Here is a 24,408-nt window from a genome sequence, read left to right as displayed (position 1 = left end):
ATCTAATCTACATGTGACTCCAGATCATCTACAACTTGATTGAGTCTGAACTGCAATAAAGGATGAGCAATAAATGTCCCAGATCCAGTAAGTAAGTAATTTACAAAGCATCTTTTCAAATGCATGAAGGGCCTGGGCAGGGTAGATAGGGAGAAATTATTCCAAATTCTGAAATTATCGAGAGCTGTGGAGCACAATTTTAAAAGTATCACAAATATGAAATGCAAGAAGAAAAAAATCTTTCCCACACTGTTAGGAGATGGGCTTTGGAACACACTCCCTGGGAGTAAAGAATCATAGAATCCCTACAGTGTGGAAACATTCAGCCTGTCGAGTCCACACCGACCCTCTAAAGAGTATCCCACCCTGACCCATCCCATCCCTGTAATCCTCTATTTCCCAGGGTGCATCCACCTTGCTGACACATCCCTGGACACTGCAGATAATTTCCCATGGCCAATTCACCTGACCTGCACATCTTTGGATTGTGGGAGGAAACCGGAGCACCCGGAGGAAACCCACGCAGACACGGGGAGAATGTGCAAACCCCACACAGACAGTTGCCTGAGGCTGGAATCGAACCCTTGCTCATAGAGACTTAGAAACATAGAAAAAAGGTGCAGGAGTAGGCCATTTGGCCCTTTGAGCCTGATTCACTATTCATAATGATTGTGGCTGGTCATACAATTTCAGTATCCCATTTCCGCTTTCTCTCCATAGTCTTTAATCCCTTTGGCTGTAATGGCCACATCCAAATTCCTCTTGAATATATCTAACAAACTGACCCTAACAGCTTTATGTGGGAAGAAATTCTTCCTCATCTCAGTCATGAATGGCTTACCCCTTATTCTTAGACTGCAACACTAAGTTCTGGACTCTCCCAACATCTGGAACATTCTTCCTGCATCTAACCTGTCCAGTCCCATCAGGAATTTATATGTTTCTGTGAGATCCCCCCATCATTCTTCTGAATTCCAGTGAGTACAAGCCCAGTCCGTCCAGTCTTCCTTCATATGTCAGTCCTGCCATCCCAGGCATCAGCCTGGTGAACCATCGCTGGACTCTCTCAATAGCAACTCCCTGACTCTGTGAGGGAGCAGTGATATCCACTGAGCCACCGCCCCATCCTGTGCTGTGTGCGCGGCCAGTGCAGTTGAGACATTCAAGAGGGTTTGGTTATTTATTTAAATATATAGAAACAAACTGCAGGGTTACAGGGAAAAGGCAGGAAATTGGCACTGAGTCAAAACGCTCAGAGAGCCGGGACAGATATGAAGGGCTGAATGGTCTCCTTCTGCACCATAATAATTCTGTGATTCTGAATGCTGCACAGCCAGAAGTGCTATCTTTTGGATGGGTCATTCATCTGCCTACTCTGGTGGACCTAAAAAGGTCAGGGGAGCTGTCCCTGATACCCTGGCCAATATTAAGCTTAACCAAGATAGCTTACAATGGATGGTGTGACCAATGTTGCCTTGTTGTTTGTGGGAACTTGCTGTGCAGAACTCTGCGTGGCATCTTCCACATATTGGTAGTGATGAGACTTCAGAAAGTGCTTTGTTGGCTAAAAGGTGCTTTAGGACGTTACGAAAGGTGCTAGGTAAATACAAGTTCTTTCTCCTGAAGCTCGGCCGAAGTTGATTTTAGTTAAACCCCTGAGAGAATACACAACTACAGAACTGTCGGCAAAGTTAAGATCGATAAGATTGCATTCTCTCCCTCCCCCCAACAACAAACATACAGAAATCGCGCAACACCCAAAGAGGCCATTCAGCCCATCATGGAGAGAGCTATCAAATTAGTCCCACTCCTCTACTGTTTCCCACAGACCGGCAGGATCATAAGATCCGACTGATGTTCGCGAGACTAATTTTTCTCGTTATCCGGATCTGAGGCTCACCTTCCAACAGCAATTTCCTTTCCATTTACACATTACAGATATGGCAACCGTTGCCCTGGCAACCACCCTGCCACCAATAAATAGATATCCGAGACAAACTGGACACTGCCTTGGCTTTTTCTCAATTTCCTGTTTTGAGGTGTTCTTTTGTCTAAACTCGTCGTACGCTCTATCCACTAAATCTGATTCTGCGCCTGATTTGCTGGGTATTTTTATTTTATTTAGAGGCCGGTGAATATTCATTCCTTGTATTTATTTCTTTACATCTGCGTCTGTCCTGAAAATGGTAGCGTTCTGCAGTAAGAATGTTAACCCCGTGAGGAATTACAACATCCCCATGATCTCCCCCTCCACCTGTTCTTCAGTCTGCTTCCTCAGAGAACAGTTGGAAGCATTGGAACAGAACGAGGCTATTCAGCCTCACAAGTTTGTTCTGCCATCGAATAAGAAGCTAAGAACATGAGAAGTCAGAGTAGGAGTAGACGCTTCGGCCCCTCAAGCCTGCTCTTCCATTCAGTACAATTTTATCTCTCCACCTTGAAGGCTCCCTGCCTCCATTCCTGATGAAGGGCCTTTGCCTGAAACATCAATTTTCCTGCTGCTTGACGTGCTGTGCTTTTCCAGCACCACTCTAATCCAGTACAATCGTGGCTGATCTGAGGCTTCAAATCCAGTTTCCTATCTACCCGCAATATTCCTTAATTCCCTGAGATCCAAAAATCTCTCCACCACATCCATGACTCTCTGGACTGGAGAATTCCAAAGATATACAACCTAAAGAGTGAAGAGATTCCTCCTCACCCCGACCTTAAAAGATTGGTACCCTTATCCCCAGGGTCTTTTTGATGTCCGACCAGCAGAAATGATCCCTGCGATCTAAGAGAGACCTTGGCTTATTTTATTTGACCCCACTTTGGCTCCTGTGCTTCGATATTCCTTATTTTCCTCGCTTAACAAACTTCGGTTTTGAAATTTTCAATTCCTCACCCCTTCCCTGAATAAGGCTCAATGGTATCTTCGGAAAAAGGATTCCGGATTTCCACTGCTTCCTAATAGCACATCTGGATAACGTTAAGATAACACCTGTTCCATTCTTCCATCTCCCCCATCAGAAGAAGCAAGTTTTATCTCTCTTCCAACCTCTTCCGTCAGGCAGAAGGCGCAGGAGCTTGAATACATGCACCAACACGTTCAAAAACAACATCTTCCCTGCAGTTATTAGACTGATGAATGGAACTTTCTAATGTCAAATAATGTTGATCTTGCTTTGTGCATTTCCTAATCATGTATGCCTCACTCTATCGAAGCAGCGATATGATCAAAGTTGCTGGTTGGTTTGCCAAGCTGGTGATCAGGGATAGACACGGTGGGCTGAATGGCCTCCTCCTGCCCCATAATACTTCTGTCCTTCTGCGTACTGCACAGCCAGAAGTGCTGTGATCAGAGTTGTTGGTTGTTTCATCAAGCTGGTTGATTTGCTTGCAAATATTCTGGCCCAAAAACGGGTGACATCATCAGTGTTGTGTAGCCTCTGGCTTTATCCAGAAGATGTCACCTCGGAGGGAGATGAAATGTTTGCAGGAAAATCAACCAGCTCGGCACAACTTCAACCCCAACCCAAGCTACAGGTCTTCACAGAGACCGTAAAGCCTATGATCTGTATGTCCTTGTTTGCTTTGATCTGCCTGTACTGCTCACAAATCGAAACCTTTCACTCTACTTAGGTACCTGTGACAACAATAAATCAAATCAAATCAAGTTTATCTCTTGTCCACCCCGATCAAATCCTTTAATCATCTCAGATGCGTATTGCCTGGAGGGTTTGAGTGAAATGGAGAGGCTGAATCAGCTGGGGCTGGATTCCCTGGAGTGTCAGAGGCTAAGGGGTGACCTCGCAGAGGTTTATAAAACTTTGAAGGGCGTAGGTAGAGTGAATAGACAAGGTCTTTGCCTCAGGATGGGGAGTCCAAAACTAGAGGGCATTGGTTTAGGGTGAGAGGGAAAACATATAAGAAGGACCTAAGGGGCAATGTTTTCACGCAGATGGAATGAGCTGCCAGAGGAAGTGGTGGAGGCTGGCACAATTGCAACATTTAAGAGGCCTCTGGATGGGGATATGAATAGGACGGGTTTGGAGGGATATGGGCCAAGTGCTGGGGAATGGGACAAGATTAACTTAGGATATCTGGTCAGCGTCGATGAGTCGCACTGAAGGGTCTATTTCCTCACTACATGACCTTAATTAACTCAACTCTAAAGCTTCTATACTTGAGGGATTGCAAATGTAATGTCCAGAGTCGATCTTGCACCCACAAGAGGAAAGTGCTACTCATTGAGTCATAACTGCCACCCTTCAGACCGCAAATATTTCCTGCTTTCTATCTGCGATGGCTCATTACAGTGGTATGTGTGTGAGACTGAGCTACACGCGTTGTATTGTGGGGGGACATTAACTAACAAACTGCCTTCTCAGGGCAGTTGGCTCAACTCAGAATGCCCGCTCAATAGACAGTCTTGTTGCTTATTGAGCACAGAGTTCTCTGATGCACAGGAAAGTCAGCTGTCCGTGGCCTGCACTGTGCTTCACACTCCTCTGCTGGGCTGATAATCTCTTGCCAGCATTCACTCTGCCAGCCATCCTTCACGGAGATAGATGCTACCTTCCCAATGCTGATAACAGGAGAACTGGCCACCAGCGGCTGCTTAACTTGTTATAATTTATGCAGCACAGTCTCTGATTTGGGCCAAGTTGGCAAATGAGTTCCAGATTGTAACAGCTGAGAGAGCAAAGATAAGGAGGCAAAGTGAGAGATTACCTCTGGGAGAGCACCAGAGTTGGAAGAAATTGTCTCCCTTCCTATTTATGCCACTAGCTTAGAGTGATTGGTTTCGGAATGCACACCACAGATTGTCAAAGAAGTTGAATTCAGCATTGGCAACAACTGACTGACTATTGGAAGCAGCCAGAGTTGTATCTAAAAAGGATTTTTTTTTAATGCAAATTGTCTTGCTATTTCATGCTGTCTGGAAATATATTCTTGCATTCAGACACGGAGGTACATTGTTTATTGACAAGATATTTTATTATTTCAGCTTTACCTTTTGAGCGTAGTTTTTTTTAAAATTTGGTTCATGGGATGTGGGTGTTGCTGGCTAGACCAGCATTTGTCAGTTGCCCTGGAGACGGTGGTGATGAGCTCACTTCTTGAACCACTGCAATGTCGGTACATCCTCTATGTTGTTAGGAAAGAAGTTCTTGAGTTTTGACCCAACAGGAGGGACAGCAACCAAGTCAGGATGGTGGTGGGTTATTGGGGAAAGGCAGGAAAGTGGAGTTGAAGATTGTCAGATCAACCATGATCTCATTGAATGGCAAGGCCTACTCGATGGGCTGAATGGCCTACTTCTGTTCCTACATCCTATGGTCTTATGTGAGTGGATTGAAGGGGCACTTGTAGGTCGTGGTGTCCACATGTATCTGCTAGCCTTGTCCTTTGAGATGGGTGGTGGCAGTGGGTTTAGAAGCTGCATCTTGTCGATGATACACATTGCTGCTACTGAATATCAGAGATGGAGGGAGTGACTGTTAGGTGGGGTGCCAACCAAGCGTGCTACTTTGACCTAGATGATGTCAGGTTTCTTGAATGTTTTGGCTCTGCACCCACCCCGGCAAATATGGCGAATTCTATCACACTCCTGGCTTGTGTTGGTTAGCTCAGTTGGCTGGACAGTTGGCTTGAGTTGCAAAGTGCTGTCAGCTGCATGGGTTCACTTCCCATATTGGCTGAGGTCACCATGAAGGTCTTACCTTCTTGACCTCTCTCTTGCCTGAAGCATGGTGACCCTCTTAGCTGTCTCTTAGGGTGGTATGGTGACTCAGTGGTTAGCACTGATGCCTCAGCGCAATAGGGACCTCGGTTCACTTCCACCTGTCTATGTGACTGTCTATGTGGAGTTTGCACATTCTCCCCGTGTCGGTGTGAGTTTCCTCCGGGTGCTCTGGTTTCCTCCCACTGTCCAAAGATGTGCATGTTAGGGTGGATTGGCCATAGGGAATGCAAGGATCAGGTTGTGGGGGTGGGTGAGGCTACTGCGTTGTAATGGTTAATGAATGTTTCACTTGAATGTTGTCTACTGCGCATCTAATTCTTGCTGTCTGGGCTTTGCCTTTATCCACTGTGGACGATGTCTGCACATTTCTCCTTTCTTCTTCAGGAAAGGGATCATGGAGACTGCTCCCTGCTGCATTCCCCATGGCGATAGCCTGACCAATGACCTTCAGAGGGCTGGCATCGACTTGATGGGCCAAGTGGCCTGCTTCCGCACTGTAGGGAATCTGTGATTGTGCCTTGTAGATGGCAGACAGCTGAGTAAAATGATAACATTGTATTTTTCCAAGCTTTGGGTTCAACATAGCACAGATTCCAATGTTGCTTCAAGTTTGAGATCTGGCTGGCTGGACAGAACAGAGAGGTGAACCTTGTAAAAGAACCGTGATCAAGCCAGCATTGTTTTAAAGTGACGTGTAAACAAAGTAAGGGTGATGCACATAAAAGCATTTTCATGGGTGGGAGGTGCACTGCCTGGAAATAGGGTGAAGGCAGGTTCAGTTAAGGCATTCAGAGAGCACTGGATGTTACTTTTGGTAGCAATGGTGTGCAGGGATATGGGGAGAAAGGCGGCAACTGGCAGAAGATAACACAGTCAGTACAGGCATGATGGGCCAAATGGCCACTCTTTTGTGTATTTCTGTGAGGAATTGCCAGCTGGCTATTACCCGAACATGGAACAAAGGCTGGCAGACAGCTGTGTATCCAAACTACTGCCTCAAGTTAAAAATAAACCCACCAGCACCACAGTGAAGTTGTCTGATCAATATCACGACTTCAAACTTTATTATCCCATGCTTATAAATGATTTGTCACCAAACGGACAGTAATTACTAAATAAAAAGAATATCATCTGGAAATTGTCTGCACTGAATTGATTTTGTTGGTTCACATACTGAAATGCTGAAGTAAGCATTTTATTTTCCTGAATTAGTTTTCGCACCATGTGACCTTTAGATTTATAAAATTATTGACCACCCCTATGCCTCTCTGCACTAACATTTATCAGTATGAATTTACTGATTACATTGACGTCAGGGGACAAAATATTTACGTTTAGCTCATTCCCTTCAATATCCCCAGCTCCGGCGTAATTGTTAATGAATGTCTCACTTGAGTGTTGTCTACTGCCCATCTGATTCTTGCTCTCTGGGGCTTTGCCTTTATCCACTATGGACTATATCCGCATATTTCTCCTTTCTTCTTGAAGAAAGGGATCATGGAGACTGCTTCTTGCTGCATTCCCCATAGCGATAGCCTGACCAATCAGCTTGTCTGGTCTGCGTTTAATCAACAGACTGAGGTTGACAGTCAGTTGCATCTCCAGGTGCATCCTGGTCAACCTTTCAATACACTCTTCTCATGCTGTCTAAATTATCGTTCCCTTTCTGCAGTTGGTTCCTTGTAATCCAGTCGTGACAAGTGCAAGGTGCAAACGTTTGACTGGGCAACTCTTTTTAGCAGTTCTATTCATTTCCTTTTTGGCTCCCCTCATGTTGCCGAGATTTCGTGGGTTATCCTTACTCATTCACAACATGTTGCCTGAGCATTAAGGGGTGCCTCCTATCACTCACTGACCAAGAAATGGTGGTGGCTAAACTGCCTTCTTCGGACCTACATTTGAAGGTTACAATTTTCCACAGCATTTAGATTCAACCGAGAGGCTTGTTTGGTCATTGTGAAAGGCAGCACAGAGTCAACCACCTACACCAGATTTGCTCAAGTCAGCTGATTCCTTTCCCTGAAAGGCATCGGATGTATTTTTACCATAATCTTTTAAATTTCTGATCATTGTTCATGTTGCAAATATTTTATTCCATGTGATTTAACTCATCTTCCAATTCCCATGCTGGAATTTGAAATCCCAACTCCAGATTACCAATCCATGCCTCTGAACTACTCAGCAACATTATCATTGTGTTATTTTTCTCATATTTAACCTCACGAGTCTTTGAGACTCTCTTCCTGAGGAGGTGTTGGAAGCAGACTCCTTAAATAATTTTAAGTCAGAGGGAGAAAGATTCTTGTTGGGCAAGATGTTGCTAAGTTATCCGGGGTAGGCGGAAATGTGGATTTAAGATTACAATCAGACCAGTCAAGATTGTATTGAATGGTGGAGTAGGGTCAAAGGGGGAATGATCCACTTCTGCTCCTGGTTTGTATGCCAATGTGTATTAATAAACAGGGAATTCCTGATTGATGAATGTCCAACATAGAACAGTACAGCACAGTGCAGGCCCTTCGCCCCTCAATGTTGTGCTGACCTTTTATCCAACTCTAAGATAAACTAACCGACATACCCTTCATTGTACTATCTTCCATATGCCTATCCAAGAGTCGCTTAAATGTCACTAATATATCTGTCTCTACTACGACAGCTGGCAGTGCATTCCATGCACCCACAACTCTCTGTGTAAAGAACCTGCCCATGACATCTCCCCTAAACCGTCCTTCAATCACCTTAAAACTATGCTCCCTCGTGATAGACATTTCCGCCCGTGGGAAAAAGTCTCTGGCTATCCACTCTATCTCTTTCTTAAGATTAGATTACATACAGTGTGGAAACAGGCCCTTCAGCCCAACAAGCCCACACCGACCCTCCGAAGAGCAACCCACCCAGACCCATTCCCCCACATCTAACTCTACGGGCAATTTAGCATGGCCAATTCACCTAACCTGCACATTTCTGGACTGTGGGAGGAAACCGGAGCACCCAGAGGAAACCAACACAGACACGGGGAGAATGTGTAAGCTCCACACAGATGGTTGCCTGAAGTAGGAATTGAACCCAGCTCACTGGCGCTGTGAGACAGCAGTGCTAACCACTGTGCCACCATGCCACCACTGCCATTATCTATGCCTCACATCATCTTGTACACCTCTATCAAGTCACCTTTCATCCTTCTTCACTCCAATGAGAAAAGCCCTAGCTCCCTCAACCTTTCTTCATGCGACATGCCCTCCAGTCCAGGCAGTATTCTGGTAAATTACACACAAGGCTATAACTTAGATACAAACATTACCTGAACTTATGAACGAAAGCTTTATATTGTCCTGTATTGTATTTGACTTGCATACAAACTGACCTGCGAATGGACTCAGGAACAGAAACCATTTGCAGCCGGAGACTGCCTGTAATCCAGTGATGTAATTATTCCTTCGAAACAGGGGGGGTAATTTATCAGTTGAGCATTATGATGCTAATCTAAGTGAATATGAACCATCTTCTGGATGTAGGTTCTGTCCAATTTACATCAAAAGGAAGCTGTAATTGGTTCACTTCAAGTAGAAATTCAATGTATTTTGAAATGGTTCCACTGTATAATTGGGCTCAATTGGAATTGTTCTGCTAATAAAAGATGGTGAAAGCTGCATTGGCTTGAAATGTAAAAGGAAGACAAGAAGATGTTTCAAACTCTTATTTCTCACCCACCCACATGCAGTGGTTATGACATTGTTGTTGTGACATCCCCAGTAGCTTCTAGAGGCTGAGTGAAAGACACTCTGTGGAGAGAGAGAGAGGTCATGGCATAATGGTTTTGTCACTGCACTAGTAATCCAGAGCCCTAAGCCAATTTTCTGGGAATGTAGATTCAATGTCCCAATAGCAAATGAAATTTCAGCTCAGTGATCTGGCGTGAGGAGCATAATGGTGACCAGTATTGGTTGTCAAAAAAGCTAATGTCCTTTAGGGAAGGAAACTGCCATTCTTACCTGGTTTGGTCTACATGTGACTCCAGACCACATAGCAATATGGTTGACTCTTGCCTGCCCTCTGGGAAAGTAGGCATAGACAATCAATGCTGGATTGCAACATTCCATGGATAAGTGGTAGAAAGTCAAAGGAATAGCATTTTTTTTTTTGTCCTTTGCAGGAACAAGGCAAGATCAGCGTTGTTTTCAACGTTGGTACAGATGACATTGTCATCAAGGAGTCCAGCAACGTGGTGAATGATGGGAATTACCACTTGGTACGTTTTACCAGGAATGGGGGCAATGCGACCCTGCAGGTGGATAACTGGGCCGTGAATGAATTCTACCCGACAGGTGAGTGTTACTGTCCTGTCTATCTTTACACTGTTCTGAGTAAAGGACCAGATGTTGGAGACTTTGTGACAGTGTGGTTGTGAAACAGTGGAATTATAATGGGCATGCCAAGTCTGATTTCAAATAACAGAATCAGGAGAATGTGGGACTCGTTCTCACAAGGAGTTGATGCAAAGTTAACAGAGACGTATGTAAGGGGAAGCTCGCCACAAACATGAGATACAAGGGAACAGAGGAGGAGAAACATAGGAGCAGACTTGTGTAGAACGTGAACACAAGCATGGAACATTAGGCCTCCTCCTGAGCTATAAAGAACAAAGAACAATACAACACAGGAACAAGCCCTTCAGCCCTGCAACCCTGTGCTGACACATTTTGCCCTTCCATACTAAAACTGTCTTCACTTACAGAATCCTCTATTCCCTTCCTCTTCATCTATTCATCCAGGTGTTTCCTGAATGCTGCGATTGTGTCTGCTTCCGCCACTTCCTCTGGCAGCATGTTCCATGCACTCACCACCCTTTGTGTGAAACACTCGTCTCACACATCTCTTTCAAACTCCCCTGCCAGGCACCTTGTCTCCCCTAGTTCTGAGGAAGGATCACTGCACCCAAAACGTTAACACTGATTTCTCTGCACAGATGCTGCCAGACCTGCTGAGCTTTTCCAGCAATTTCTGTTTTTGTCTCTGATTTACAGCATCTACAATTCTATCAGTTTTTATTTCCTCTAGTAATTGACCCCTCCACCCTGGGAAAAAGCCTCATATTTTCCACTCTATCCATGCCATTCACAATCTTATAAACTCCTATCAGGTTGCCCCTCAATCTCCTGTGTTCCAGTGAAAACAAATCCAGTCTATCCAACCTTTCTTCATAGCTACATTCCGCATACCAGAAAACATCCTGATAAATCTTTTCTGTACCCTCTCCAAGGTATCCACATCCTTCTGGTAGTGTGGTGACTAGAACTGTACATACTATGTGTGCAAGAGTCAAGAGTGTGGTGCTGGAAAAGCACAGCAGGTCAGGCAGCATCCAAGGATCAGGACAGTCGATGTTTCGGGCGTAAGCCCATCATCAGGAATGAGGCTTGTGGGTCGAGGCAGAGAGATAAATGGGAGGGGGTGTGGTTTGGAGGGAGGTAGCTGGGAAAGCGATAGGTGGATGAAGGTCAGGGAGAAGGTGGGGGGAGTGATGGACAGATTCAGAGGGCTGTGCCAAGTTGGAGGCTAGGGACTGGGATAACATGGAGGAGGGGACAGGAAGAAGCTGTTGAAATCCACATTTATCCCGTGTGGTTGCAGGGTCCCAAGGTGGAATATAAGGTGCTCTTCCTCCAGGCATCAGGTGGTAATGGTTAGGCGGTGGAGGAGGCCCAGGACCAGCATGTCCTTGACAGAGTGAGAAGGGGAATTAAAGTGTTCAGACACAGGGCGGTGGGGTTGGTGGGTGAGGCTGTCCTAGAGATGCATACTATGTCTGCAATACAATGCATGTGTAAGGTGATAAATAGCTCCCAAACAAGATGAGCAAGTATGAAATTAAATGTAAAGCCATTTCTGGATAGTTATTTTATAAAACACTCAATGGCACATACATCTGCCTCTTCCTCACCAACCTGTGTCCCTGCAGCCTTTCTCTATACTATTTTGAATAACCAGGAATAAAATGAACTCAATTTAAAGCAAATGAGTCCAAATGCGGCCCCTTAAAGGAACACTAACTCACAACACAATCTCAAAGAAAATATATTAATTTAAGTTAATATGTCACTTTGTGGGGTTATGATGTACCTCAGCCATCTTTCTTTCTCAATGCTCTATGTACTTAACTGAACTACAGACTTCACTTGTATATCTTATCATTATGTGACTCATTGCTTAATGGCTTTGAAATTAAAGACAAGACAGAAAAATTCCAACAGGTGGTTTCAGTGGATAAATAAGTAAATCTGACTCCTGCAAAAGGATAGGATGAGAAGGGAAGTAGCCACAGAAATGCATTGGTGGTAATCTTCCAGAAATCCGTAGATACTGGTTAAGTCCCAGAGGATTGGAAAACTGCCAATGTAAAGCCTTTATTTCAAAAAGGGAAGGAGAACAAAAACACAGGTAACTATGGACCAGTTAGCTTAACGTCCATACTTGGGAAAATGTTGATTATGAAGGACGCAAGAGCAGATTCAAGCCGCATCGCCATGAAGATCTCAATGAGGGGGTACCAAACAAGATAGTTAAAGCAGTGGATGTCATAATTTGGATTTTCAGAAGATGTTTGATAAGGTGTGACACATTAGGTTACTTAATAAGATAAGTTGTCCAGAACTAGAGAGCATAGGTTTAGGGTGAGAGGGGAAAGATATAAAAGAGACCTACGGGGCAACGTTTTCACGCAGAGGGTGGTACGTGTATGGAATGAGTTGCCAGAGGAAGTAGTGAAGACTGGTACAATTGCAACATTTAAGAGGCATTTGGATGAGTATATGAATAGGAAGGGTTTGGAGAGATATAGGCCGGGTGCTGGCAGGTGGGACTAGTTTGGGTTGGGATATCTGGTCAGCATGGACTGGTTGGACCGAAGAGTCTGTTTCCACGCTGTACATCTCTATGACTCTATAAGTGCCTATGTTGGAGGCAATATATCAGTATGGGTAGAGCATTGGCTAGCTAATAGATGACAGAGAGTTGGGGATAAGGCTGGGCATTGTCATGGTGACAATCAGTAACTAGTAGCGTGCCACAGGGATCAGTACTAATGAAGAAAGTGAATATAATCAAAGCTGAGATAGATTTTTAACCAGTAAAGGACCAAGTCAAAGGGGAAAAGGCAGGAAAGTGAAGTTGAGGATTATCAGGTCATCCATGATCTCAATGAAAGGTAGAGCAGACTCAATGGGGAAAATGACCTCTTATGTTTTATCATCTTCAGAATAGGAACTAATAAAAAATTATCCTGGAGACCACCCATATCAAAGTACAAGTATGCCCATCTCTTCCTTGGTGGCACTGTTGTTTTCATGTTGGTAGACCACCATCTGTTCCACTAAATGTCTGTGCTACCCCCAAAGCGCTCATCTGAAGTGTGATGCAGTACTCCCCACCTAACCGAAGAAGTGCAGCTTCAACAACACTCAAAATGATTGACAGCATCCAGGTCAAATCAATCACTTGATTTGCACCTGATCCACCCACATCCATATTCTCCCCAGTCAGCACCTACGCGCAATAACAACATGATCTACAAGATGCACAACAGCAGCTCACCAAGGATTATTCAGCCAGCAACCTGCAAACCCTTGGCCACTTTCATCTAGAAGGACAAGGGCAGCAGATACATGGGAACACCACTCACTGCAAGTTCCCCTCCAAACCATTCACCACCCTGACATGCAAATGAATCACAAGTTCCTTTCCTGTTGCAGGGTCAAAATCCTGGGAACTCCCTGATGACATTATCCTACACCTGAAGGACTGTAGTTCCAGAAGGCAGCTCACCAAGGCCTTCTTAAGACCTTATTAAGAGCAATTAGGGTGTACAACACATGCCATGAATGTGACCTGATGGCCACATCCCATGAATGAATAAGAAGAAAATGTGTCACTCAGGATTCAGTGCATGTTGTGATTTGTCTGTTTCTTTATTTTCCTTATTCAATTTCATGATGCATATATTATTTCTCTCAACTTGCACACAGGCTGCCTTTCTGAAGATCCCAGTCTGGTGTAAATGAATAAACTGCAGTGCTATTTCGTGTAGTTGAATAGATTACTGTGGATTTGGGCATATGTGTACACTAGCCTAAATAGCTTTAGCAGATTTCCTTCCTGAATTTGCCAGATAGGGTTTTACACCACGGCCACCATTACTGATCTAAAAATAACGTCTGTGTTTGTTGACTAAACAGAATGTAGATTCCCAGCTACCGTGTTGGGATTTGAACTCCTGTCACTGGATCATTAATCCAGGCTTCTGGGTTAATGGGCCAGTGACATAACCACAATGCCTGGGCATTGGAGGCATTTCAGAGAAGGTTGATTCCTGGATAGCCATATGAGGAGAGCAGGTTGGGGATTTACTCATTGGTATTTGATCTTTGCGTTTAGGAGTTGGGGTGTCATGTTGAGGTCGTACAGGATGTTGGTGAGGTCTCTTCTGGAGTACTCTAGGCAGTTCTGGTCACCCTGTTATAGGAAGGATATTATTAAACTGGAGAGGGTTCAGAAAAGATTTACCAGGATGGAGGGCTTGAGATATAAAAATACGTGGGAAAGACTGGGACACCTTTCCACTGGAGCGGAGGAGGTTGAGGGGTGACCTTATAGAGGTTTATGAAATCATGAGGAGCATAGAGAAGGTAAACGACAAGGTTATTTCCCTAACGGGGAGAGTTAATAACGAAGGGGCATATGTTTAAGGTGAGAGGAGGAAGATTTAAAAAGGACACGAGGGACAACTTTATTCTACAGCGAGCGGTTCATGTATGGAATGAACTTCCTGAGGAAGTGGTGGATGCGGGTACAGTTGCAACATTTAAAAGACATTTGGATAAGTTCATGAATAGGAAAGCTTTGGTGGATTTGGGCCAAACGCAAGCAGGTGGGACAAGTTTAGTTTGTGAACATGGTTGGCATGGATTGGTTGGACCGAAGGCTCTGTTTCCATGCTGTATGACCCTATGATTCTGTTCAGGAGAATCTGTTGAGACAGAGAAGCTTCTGCGAGGGATTGAAAGGGCAAATCCTGAGAGATGTTTCCCCTCATGGGGGAGCCTGGGACTCTCAGGCGCAGTTTAAGAATCAATGGTCTCTTATTTGGGATGGAAGCGAGGAGGAACGTCTTCTTTTCAATGGTCCCTTGTGTTGGAAATCTCTTCCTCAGTAAACATTCAAGCTGGGGTCATTAAGTTTATTCAAAGCTGAGTTGGGTAGATTTTTGATTTCTCATCAAGGGTTATGAGAGCCATGTGCAGTTATGACCACAAGTGAATTAGCCTTAATCTTATTGAACGGTGGAGCAGGGTTGAGGGGCTGAATGATCTATTTCTGCTGCTATTTCTAATGTTTGCATGTAGATTGTCACTGGGCAGTTATAGCGTGCTGTCTTGTGGTGTAGGGAGGTTCTTCTGATCTGCATCCCTCTGAAACAAATAGAGAGGTCTCATTGCCAGCTTGGTCTGGGAATTGATGTTGACGGTGAAGTAAGGAGTGAAAGGAGCAATCTGAAACGATGAGGACAAATTCTACTCTGATACAAAAAGAAACAAGTACCTGGTGATTTTCTAAAAGCTCTCTCATTTTCTTTTCCATCAAGGTGAGGGATTTTATCGCAGGGTAATGGGATACATTCATTCACTTTGGGCACCAGCATCAAGTGCAGTGCAGTTACATGTGGAATAAACCTCTCTCTAATGCAGTGAACCACAGCATGACCTCAAGAAAGAGCCAGGGTGATCTTACTGCATCCTCACATCAGCCAATTTAGTGTCGGATTAGGGGGAGCTTTATGCTGTTGACTCACACTCACTAAAGAACTGCATTAAGACTGACTCATAATATCACCTCAGATCCTTACCGATTGAGGGATTGTCGGTGCAGCCGTTTCAACAGAATTTGAACAGGGATGAAAAGTCAGCGTCTTACATTCTAATGCTGACAATTTCCTTAGGTTTTACCGTTAAAGCGATTACTGGTGCAGCAAGGTTTCTCACACAGTTGCTGCCCCTTGAAATGCTGGCTCCGAAAGTTCCTAAATTCGAGATTTTTAAAGGGGCTGTATTAGTGTGGAACTGAGGATCTCAATCTCTCATTGTGTTCTCAGAAAAGGCGGGAGATGAGACCGTAAATATAATTAATGTAAGTTGATTGAGAGAAAGAGACAAAACAAGACTGGCAGCTTAACATTCCGGGATTTAAATGTTTCAGGTGAGGGATAGAGGGATGTAAAGGAGATGGGGAAGCTGTCAAGCAACATTTAGATTTAGATTAAATTACAGTGTGGAAACAGGCCCTTCGGCCCAACAAGTCCATACCGACCTGTGGACGCTGTGTCGCTGATTCGGCAGAATATCACGGCTATACTGAGGGAGGGATATCCAGTGAGGCCATATGGGGAGTGCTCAGGAATAGGAAGGGTGCAATCACTTTGATGGAACTGGACTCCAAACCTCCCAACAGCCCAAGGGAGATAGAGGAACAGGTATGTGAACAGATCATGGAAAAACGAAAAAACAGGATCATTGTGGTGGGTCATCTTAAACCTCCTCTGTATTGTCTGGGACTCACTTAGTGCCAGGGGTCTGGATGGGGGAGGGAGTTGTTAGGTGTGTCAAGGATGGATTTTTGAAATAATATGTAAATAGTCCAACAGAGGAAGGGGACATGCTGACCTAATATTGGGGAATGGGGCCAGCCAGGTGGTTGAAGTTTCAATGCGGGAACATTTCATGAACAGTGACCATAATTCTGTAAGATTTAAGTTACTTATGGATATGGCCAAGAGAAGTCCTTGGGTGAAAGTATTTCACTAGGGGAAGGCTAACTACTACAATATTAGGAAGAAACTGGGAATGTTGACTGGTGGAGGCAGTTTGAGGGTAAATCCACACATGGCCACGTGGGAATCTTTAAAGGCCAGTTCATTAGAGTTCAGGACGAGCAGGTTCCTGTGAAAATGAAGGATAAGAATGGCAATATTCAGGAATCTTTGATGACAAGAGGAATTGAGAGGCTTAAAAGAAAAAGGAGGCATATGTAGGGTTTATGAAACTGAAGACAGATAGAGCCCTCAAAGATAGCAGGGAAGACCTCAAACAAGGAATTAAGAAGACCAAAAGGGGCTAATAAATATCTTAGGCAAACACGTTTAATGAAAATCCCAAGGCATTTTATACATATGTAAGGCACAAGAGGGTAGCTAGGGAAATGGTAGGTCCTCTCAAGAAGGAATTTGTTCATGGAGACAGAGGAATTGGGTGATGTCCTTAATGAATATTTTGCATCAGTATTCACAAAGGAGGAGGATGTGGTGGATTGTGAGTCTGGAGAGGGGTATGTTGATATTCCAGGTATGTTGATATAAAAAAGGAGGAAGTCTTTGAAAAGTGTTAAGGCAGACATGTCTCCAGGGTCTGATAGGGGCAGGGGAGGTAGGGGCGTGGTGGGGGGGCTCACCACATTACCAGACAGGTGTGGAGGCTTTAGAGAGGGTACAGAAATTATTTATCAGGAAGTTTCCTAGTCTGGACGGTATTAGCTATGAAGAGAGTTTGGACAAACTTGGTTTGTTTTTACTTGAACGTCAAATGATGAGGAGTGATCTAATCGAAGTTTACAAAATTTTGAGAGGCACGGATAGAATGGATAGAGTCATAGAGAGGTACAGCGCAGAAACAGACCCTTCAGTCCAACTCGTCTTTGCTGACCAGATATCCTATCCTAATCTAGTCCCATTTGCCTGCACTTTATTCCTCTATTTTCCTATATCCCTCTAATCCCTTCCTATTCATATACCCATCCAGATGCCTTTTAAATGCTGTAATTATACCAGCCTCCACCACTTCCTCTGGCAGCGCATTCCACGCACGCATCACCCTTGAAAAGGTTGCCCCTTAGGTCCCTTTTATATGTTTCCCTTCTCACCCTAAACCTATGCCCTCTAGTTCTGGACTCCCCCGCCCCAAGGAAAAGATCTTGTCTATTTATCCTATCTAAGCCCCTCATGATTTTATAAACCTCGATAAGGTCACCCCTCAGCCTCTGACGCTCCAGGGAGTCGAAATCTTTTGCCTATCGTGGAAATGTCAGTTACTAAGGGACTTAGGGTGAAGGAAAGAGGGGTAAATTTAAAGGTAATATCGAGGCAAGATTTTTACACAGAAGATGGTAATTGTCTGGAATGTGCTGCTAGAGAAGGTGATGGAGGCAGATAGAGTAGCAGTCTTTAAGAGGATTCTTGATAGGTATATGAATGAACAGGGAATAGAGAGATAGACTGTGTAGAGGCTTTTAATTTAGGAAGGCCTCATGTGTCAGTACAGGCTTTGTGGGCCGAAGGGCCTGTTCCAGAGCGATACCGTTGTAAGTGTTCCAGTAAATGTAACAATGACTCTCACCAGATCTATTACAGTCTTCATTCTTCGGTGGGATGTGGTCATCAGCAAGGCCAGTATTTGCTGCCGGTCCCTAATTGCCCCTTGAATTATTTACTTGTCCCTTTCAGAAGGCAGTGTGTCAACTACTATGGGTCAGGACACAAGCAGGCCAGACAAGATAAGGACGCCAGATTTGCTTCCTCAAAGAACATTATTAAACCAGATAAAATCCATGATAGTTGGCCGAGTCATTGGTGTTGAGACTAGCGTTACAATTCCAACAGCTACTATGGTGGGATTTGAACCCATAGACACCCACCAGAACATTAACCTGGAAGCCCTGTGGAGTATCAGTCCAGCACCTTTAGCACCATGTCACCACATGAAGGGCTGCAAGTACTGTTAAGATGAATACCTCAACTTATCTTTCTTGGGTAAGCTCCTTGCAAAACATAAGGGCCAGGAGGAGGCCATTTGGCCCTTCAAATCTGCTCAATTTGGGGCCGAGCCCATATAAAGTGAGCCACTGTTGTAGAGATGAATCTTCTAAATTATACAGTTCCATCCTTCAGAAGGTGAAGTAGCAACTCAGTGCACCACATTGGCAATTGAGAGTAGAGTATGGTCAGACTTGGATCACTGGGGTGTACTCCTGCCCCGCATCAGGAGGGATAGAGACTAGAGCCATTTGGCTGATCAGAGGTTCCATATTTCAGATCCAAGGTCCGTCACCTGCCTTTGCTTTCTTCGCCTTGACATAAACACTATTTCAAACAACTCTCCACTGTTGCCTGGCCCAGAATTTATCTCTCAATCAACATCCCCAAAACAGATTACCTGGAGCTCATCACATTGTTTGTTCAAGGGAGTATCTGTGTCTGCAACAATTCACTGCAATTCACAACATTTGGCATCAGGTTAGAAAGCAATGCATTGGCTTTGGGACATGAAACATCCAGAACAGGTGCTGTACAAGGACTGAAACAAAAAGCTAGGAGCAGGAGGAGGCAGTTTAGTCCCTCCGCCATTTAATAGGATCATGGCTGATCTCAATCTGGCCTCACCTCCACTCTCCTGCCCGCTCTCCGTAGCCACTCTGCAAAAATCTCCTCCTTAAAGTTATTCAGTGTCCCAGCGTCCACCACGATTTGGAGAAGTGAAGTCCACAGAGGATATGGAAAGGGTCAGGAATTTAATTTCAGGCAAAGCAATGAGGGGGACAGCTATGAGAAGGAACCAGCAGTCAATGTAGGACTGAGGGTGCAGACTGTTTTCTAAACAGGAGACGCCTTCGGAAATCTGAAGCATAAGGATCTGGGAGTTCAGGATTCTGTTAAGGCTCAATTGGCAGTTAGGAAGGCAAATGCAGTGTTGGTATTCATTTCGAGAGGGCTAGAATACAAGAGCAGAGATGCACTGTTGAGGCTGTGTAATGCTCTAATCAGACTGCCTGTGGAATATTGAGAGCAGTTTTGGGTCCTGTATGTAAGGAGGGATGTGCTGGCCATGGAGGGGAGTCCAGGGGAGTTCCACAAGAATCATCCCAGACATGAAGGACTTGAAATACTGCTCGGAATATCTTTGGAATACTGTGTTCAATTCTGGTCTCCCTGCTGTAGTAAGGATGTTGTGAAACTTGAATGTGTTGAGAAAAGATTTACAAGGATGTTGGAATTTGGAGGATTTGAGCTATAGGGAGAGGTTGAATAAGCTGGGGCTGTTTTCCCTGGGGTGTCAGAGGCTGAGGGGTGACCTCACAGAGGTTTATAAAATCATGAGGGGCATGGATAGGGGAGATCGACAAGGTCTTTTCCCTGGAATAGCGGAGTCCAAAAATAGAGGGCATAAGTTTAAGGTGAGAGGGGAAAGATTGGAAAGGGATCTAAGGGGCAGTGTTTTCACACAGAGGGTGGTACATGTATGGAAAGAACTGCCAGAGGAAGTAAGTGGTGGAGGATGGTGCAATTGCAACACTGAAAATGCATCTGGATAGGTATATGAATAGGAAGGGTTTAGAACGATATGGGCCAAGTGCTGACAAATGGAACGAGATTAATTTAGGATAACTGGTCATCATGGACAAGTTCGACCGAAGTGTCTGTTTCTGTACTATACATCTCTATGACTTTATGACACTAAATAACTCCGTAGAAGCCAGTATCCCGTCACCAGGTCACCCTTTATTTACACACGGAAAGTTCTTGACAGTGATCCAGCTCTCTCAGAGCCAGCTGTCAGAGTGAACAGGATGATTGACACTCCTGTTCAAATGTGTCAGCCAGGGTTCCCTGACTGGACCGGATTAACAGCCCCAATCAGGGATCTCATATTCTATGCTGTCTACCTAGCCGACCTCATTATAGTCACTGCAGGACTTGTCATACGCGGAGCGGTTGAGGACTCTGGGTCTGTGCTCAATGGAGTTTAGAAGGATGAGGGGGAATCAGATTAAAACTCACAGAGTACTGAGAGGCCTGGATTGATTCGACGGAGAGAAGATGTTTCCACCGGTAGGAGAGACTAGGTTCTGAGGGCACAGCCTCAGAGTGAAGGGATGAGCCTTCAGAACTGAGAGGAATTTCTTCAGCCAGAGGGTGGTGACTCTGTGGAACTCATTGCCTCAGAGGGCTGTGGAGGCTAAGCCATTGAGTGTATTTAAGACAGAGATAGATCGGCTCTTGATTAGTAAGAGGATCAAGGGTTATGGGGAGAAGACAGGAGAATGGGGTTGAGAAACAGATCAGCCGTGATTGAATGGCAGAGCAGACTTGATGGGCCAAATGGCCTCATTCTGCTCCTATGTCTTATGATCTTCTAATTCACCACCCTTTGAGAGATGTAATTCCTCTTCATGTCTGTTTGCAAACCCTCAGCCTTAACCTATTACCTCTCATTCTAGAATGCCCTACAAGGGGAATCGTGTACTTTGTCAGTCCCTTTTAGCGTGTTGCAGACTCGAATTAGATTCCTCTCGTCCCTCTAAAAATGTAAGTCTTTCTGACAGCGTTTTTTTTTCTCTGTGCCAACAAAGAGAGTGTGGCAATGACGGCATTCAGCTCCTTTCAGTGGAGCTGACTCTCTAACAATCACGTCCTCTCAGTTCCTTGCAAATCTCCTGTGGAGAATCTGCTGATTGCCAGCTCAGTACAGAGTGTACATCACTGCCTGCCCAGTGGTAGGAGGGGCCTTATTAAAGGGCCTCTGCTCACAAACATGTTTCCGATCTGTTTAGGCTTCAGAGTGGAGGAGGGTATGGGGACGCAAGAACCCCCTCATTTCTCCCTGGTACTATCTTTAAATCTCTCTTCGGAAATGTAATGTCTGCCAGTGTGTCGCAGTGATGTGCAAACCCATAGCAAGGATAACCAGTTTCAAGAGGGCATGCTCATTAGTTTAATGTCCCCTCGCCTTGATCCTGGGGAGGTGAGGAATCCTGGATGGGGATGGGGGCAAGGTTATGGTGACAGTGGAAATCAGTTGCTGTGTGATTTTTCATTAAGGGAAACTCAGTGCTTAAGAAGTTGCAAAATCAAACCAGGAGCGCCCGGCTTCATTGTAACTCATGATGTGGAGGTGCTGGTGTTGGACTGATGGGGACATCTTTGTCATTATAACTCAAAGGCATAAGAGAGGTTACACTGGATGACACTGGATTCTGAATTGTCAGTGAGCAGGTGAATTCCGTTGATTTTACATGTATTTTCACAACAGTGTTTAGCCTTTGTTGCCTCTTGTAAGATTGGAGAAAAGTGAATTCTCACACTTTTTCCTGGATTAATACCTTTCAACATTAAACATTTATCACATAGTCTGCTCTAGCACACAAAACAATGTTAGCCACTATCAGAGGAGAAAGCGAGGTCTGCAGATGCTGGAGATCAGAGCTGAAAATGTGTTGCTGGAAAAGCACAGCAGGTCAGGCAGCATCCAGGGAACAGGAGAATCGACATTTCGGGCATAAGCCCTGAAGAAGGGCTTATGCCCAAAACGTCGATTCTCCTGTTCCCTGGATGCTGCCTGACCTGCTGCACTTTTCCAGCAACACATTTTCAGCTAGCCACTATCAGACCCCATTAACAGCTATTCACCCTCTTAGCCAGATCATTATCCACTCCTTTGTCTGTCCAACTGTTCTTCTCTCGCTTTGTGCTCTATCCCCACTGAGGATTACTCTTTATGCTCTCCCCAAACTCCATCTTCTGCCCATAAACTGACATTTTCCGAGCTATCATCAGTTCTGAGGATGTTAACTCTGATTTCTCTCCACAGCTGCTGCCCGGCCTGCTGAGCTTTTCCAGCAATTTCTGTTTTTGATTAACATTAAACTCATCCTAAGGCCCTGCTGTAGGGATTTGGTGCGACTGAGTTTGCCTCAGACACACCCAACCTGATTCCTGGTAAACAACACAGACCTCTACCAGGATCTGCTTCTCATTTGGTTTAAAGGAAGCTTGACTTTGTTTGGCTGATGAAAATGAGGTGTAGCATGGGGATTGAGGATGGAGGATTGAGGGATGTTAAGGAATCAGTCCTGGCTGTTTCGTGTGTTTTAAAGTTCTTCCATGGGATGTGGGCTTCGTTAGCATTTATTGTCCATACCTAATTGCCTCTTGAACTGGATGGCTTGCTTGACCATGTCAGGGGGTAGTTAAGAGTCAGTCACATTAACTCTGGGGTTAGCAGACCAGACCAGGTAAAGTGGGGCGATCTCCTATAAAGGACACATTTTACCAAATAGGATCTTATGTCAATCTGGTCATAGTCTCATGACTGACAACTAGCTTTCAGGTTGGAGTACCATCCCAAGCCATTTATTTTGATAAATTTAACATCAATGCTCCCAGCGGTGAGGTCTGATTTGAACCCATGTCCCAAGACCATTGCTTTCTGTCAGTGGATTTTTAGCATCATTTCCTCTGCAGTCAGTTGTGCAACCCAATCTCCATTTGAGAAGCTGGGGAACAGCACTGGGTTTGTCCCTAAAAGAAGGAAAGTAGAGGTCACTCCTGGAGAATTAACTGACACATTCAGAATGTTAGGGGTGGCAAGGTGGCTCAGTGGCTAGCACTGCTACCTCACAGCGCCAGGGGCCAGGGTTCAATTCCAGCCTCAGGTGACTGTCTGTGTGGAGTTTGCATATTCTACCCATGTCTGCGTGGGTTTCCTCCCACAGTCCAAAGATGTACCGGTTGAGTGGATTGCCCATAGTGTTAGGTGCATTAGTCAGGGATAAATATAAGGTAGGTGGATGGGTTAGTCTTCGGAGAGTTGGTGTGGATTTGTTGGGCCGAAGGGCCTGTTTCGATACTGTAGGGAATCAAATCTTATTGGGACTGTAAAGATGAGCTTGCGAGGAGAGGTTGCATAAGAAATCTTTGGATTGAAGAGAGTAGAGTAGGTTGCAGCACAATTTGCTTTTTGGTATTTTATTATACTAATTGGGAACAAGGGGTATAATCTGAAGTGAGAGGCAGGCCATTCAAGAAAGAAGTAAAGTTGCAAATGTTCACACAGGAATGTGTGGAACTCTCTCCCACGTGGGTAGTATGGTGGCTTGGTGGCTAGCACTGCTGCCTCACAGCACTATTGAACTAGGTTCAATTCCAGCCTTGGACGAATGTGGAGTTTGCACATTCTCCCCATGTCTGCAAGGATTTCCTCTGGGTGCTTCAGTTTACTCCCACAGTCCAAAGATGTGCCAGTTCGATGTGTTAGGTGGGGGGGTGGGTCTGGTTGGGATGCTGTTCAGAGAGCCGAGGCTGGGCTGATTGACCTCTATCTGCATTGTTGACATTCTATGATTGCACAAAAGATATGAGTTTAATTATACATTGAAATAAATCTGAGTTGGACAGATTTTCACTGAACAGATGCATTATGAGATCTGGAGGCAAAGACATGGGGATGAAGTTAGAATGAGGATCGAGCCTGGTAAGAGTCATAGAGACGTACAGCACAGAAACAGACCCTTTGGCCATACTGACCAGGATTCCTAAACTGACCTGGTCCATTTGCCTATGTTAAGCCCACATTCCTCCAAATCTTTCCTTTCCATATATGTGCTGAAAATGTGTTGCTGGAAAAGCGCAGCAGGTCAGGCAGCATCCAAGGAGCAGGAGAATTGACGTTTCAGACATGAGCCCTTCTTCAGGAATAAGGAAAGTTTGCCAAGCGGGCTAAGATTAAAGGGAGGGAGGAGGGACTCATTGGAGGGGCATTGGAAATGCGATAGGTGGAACGAGGTCAAGGTGAGGGTGATAG

General features: G+C 44.8%; 1 protein-coding gene across 44 annotated transcripts in view; it reads left to right on the top strand.

Annotated features, from left to right (window-relative positions):
- The window catches only part of nrxn3a (neurexin 3a), a 2,002,176-nt gene that overhangs the window by 1,777,530 nt on the left and 200,238 nt on the right, over positions 1–24,408 (top strand). For all 44 annotated transcript variants that reach the window (XR_006312691.1, XR_006312690.1, XR_006312692.1 and 41 more), the window contains one exon: positions 9,885–10,056. Coding sequence is in view for 41 of the 44 variants with exons in the window: in XM_043697017.1 (XP_043552952.1) it covers positions 9,885–10,056 (172 nt within the window). In the remaining 3 variants the exon portion in view is untranslated. The remainder of the gene's footprint in view (positions 1–9,884; positions 10,057–24,408) is intronic.

The sequence above is a fragment of the Chiloscyllium plagiosum genome, chromosome 10, assembly GCF_004010195.1.
Source record: "Chiloscyllium plagiosum isolate BGI_BamShark_2017 chromosome 10, ASM401019v2, whole genome shotgun sequence".
NCBI classification, from domain to species: Eukaryota; Metazoa; Chordata; class Chondrichthyes; order Orectolobiformes; family Hemiscylliidae; genus Chiloscyllium; species Chiloscyllium plagiosum.
The sequence above is the reverse complement of the archived record's forward strand: the minus strand, read 5'-3'. Positions and strand labels throughout refer to the sequence as shown.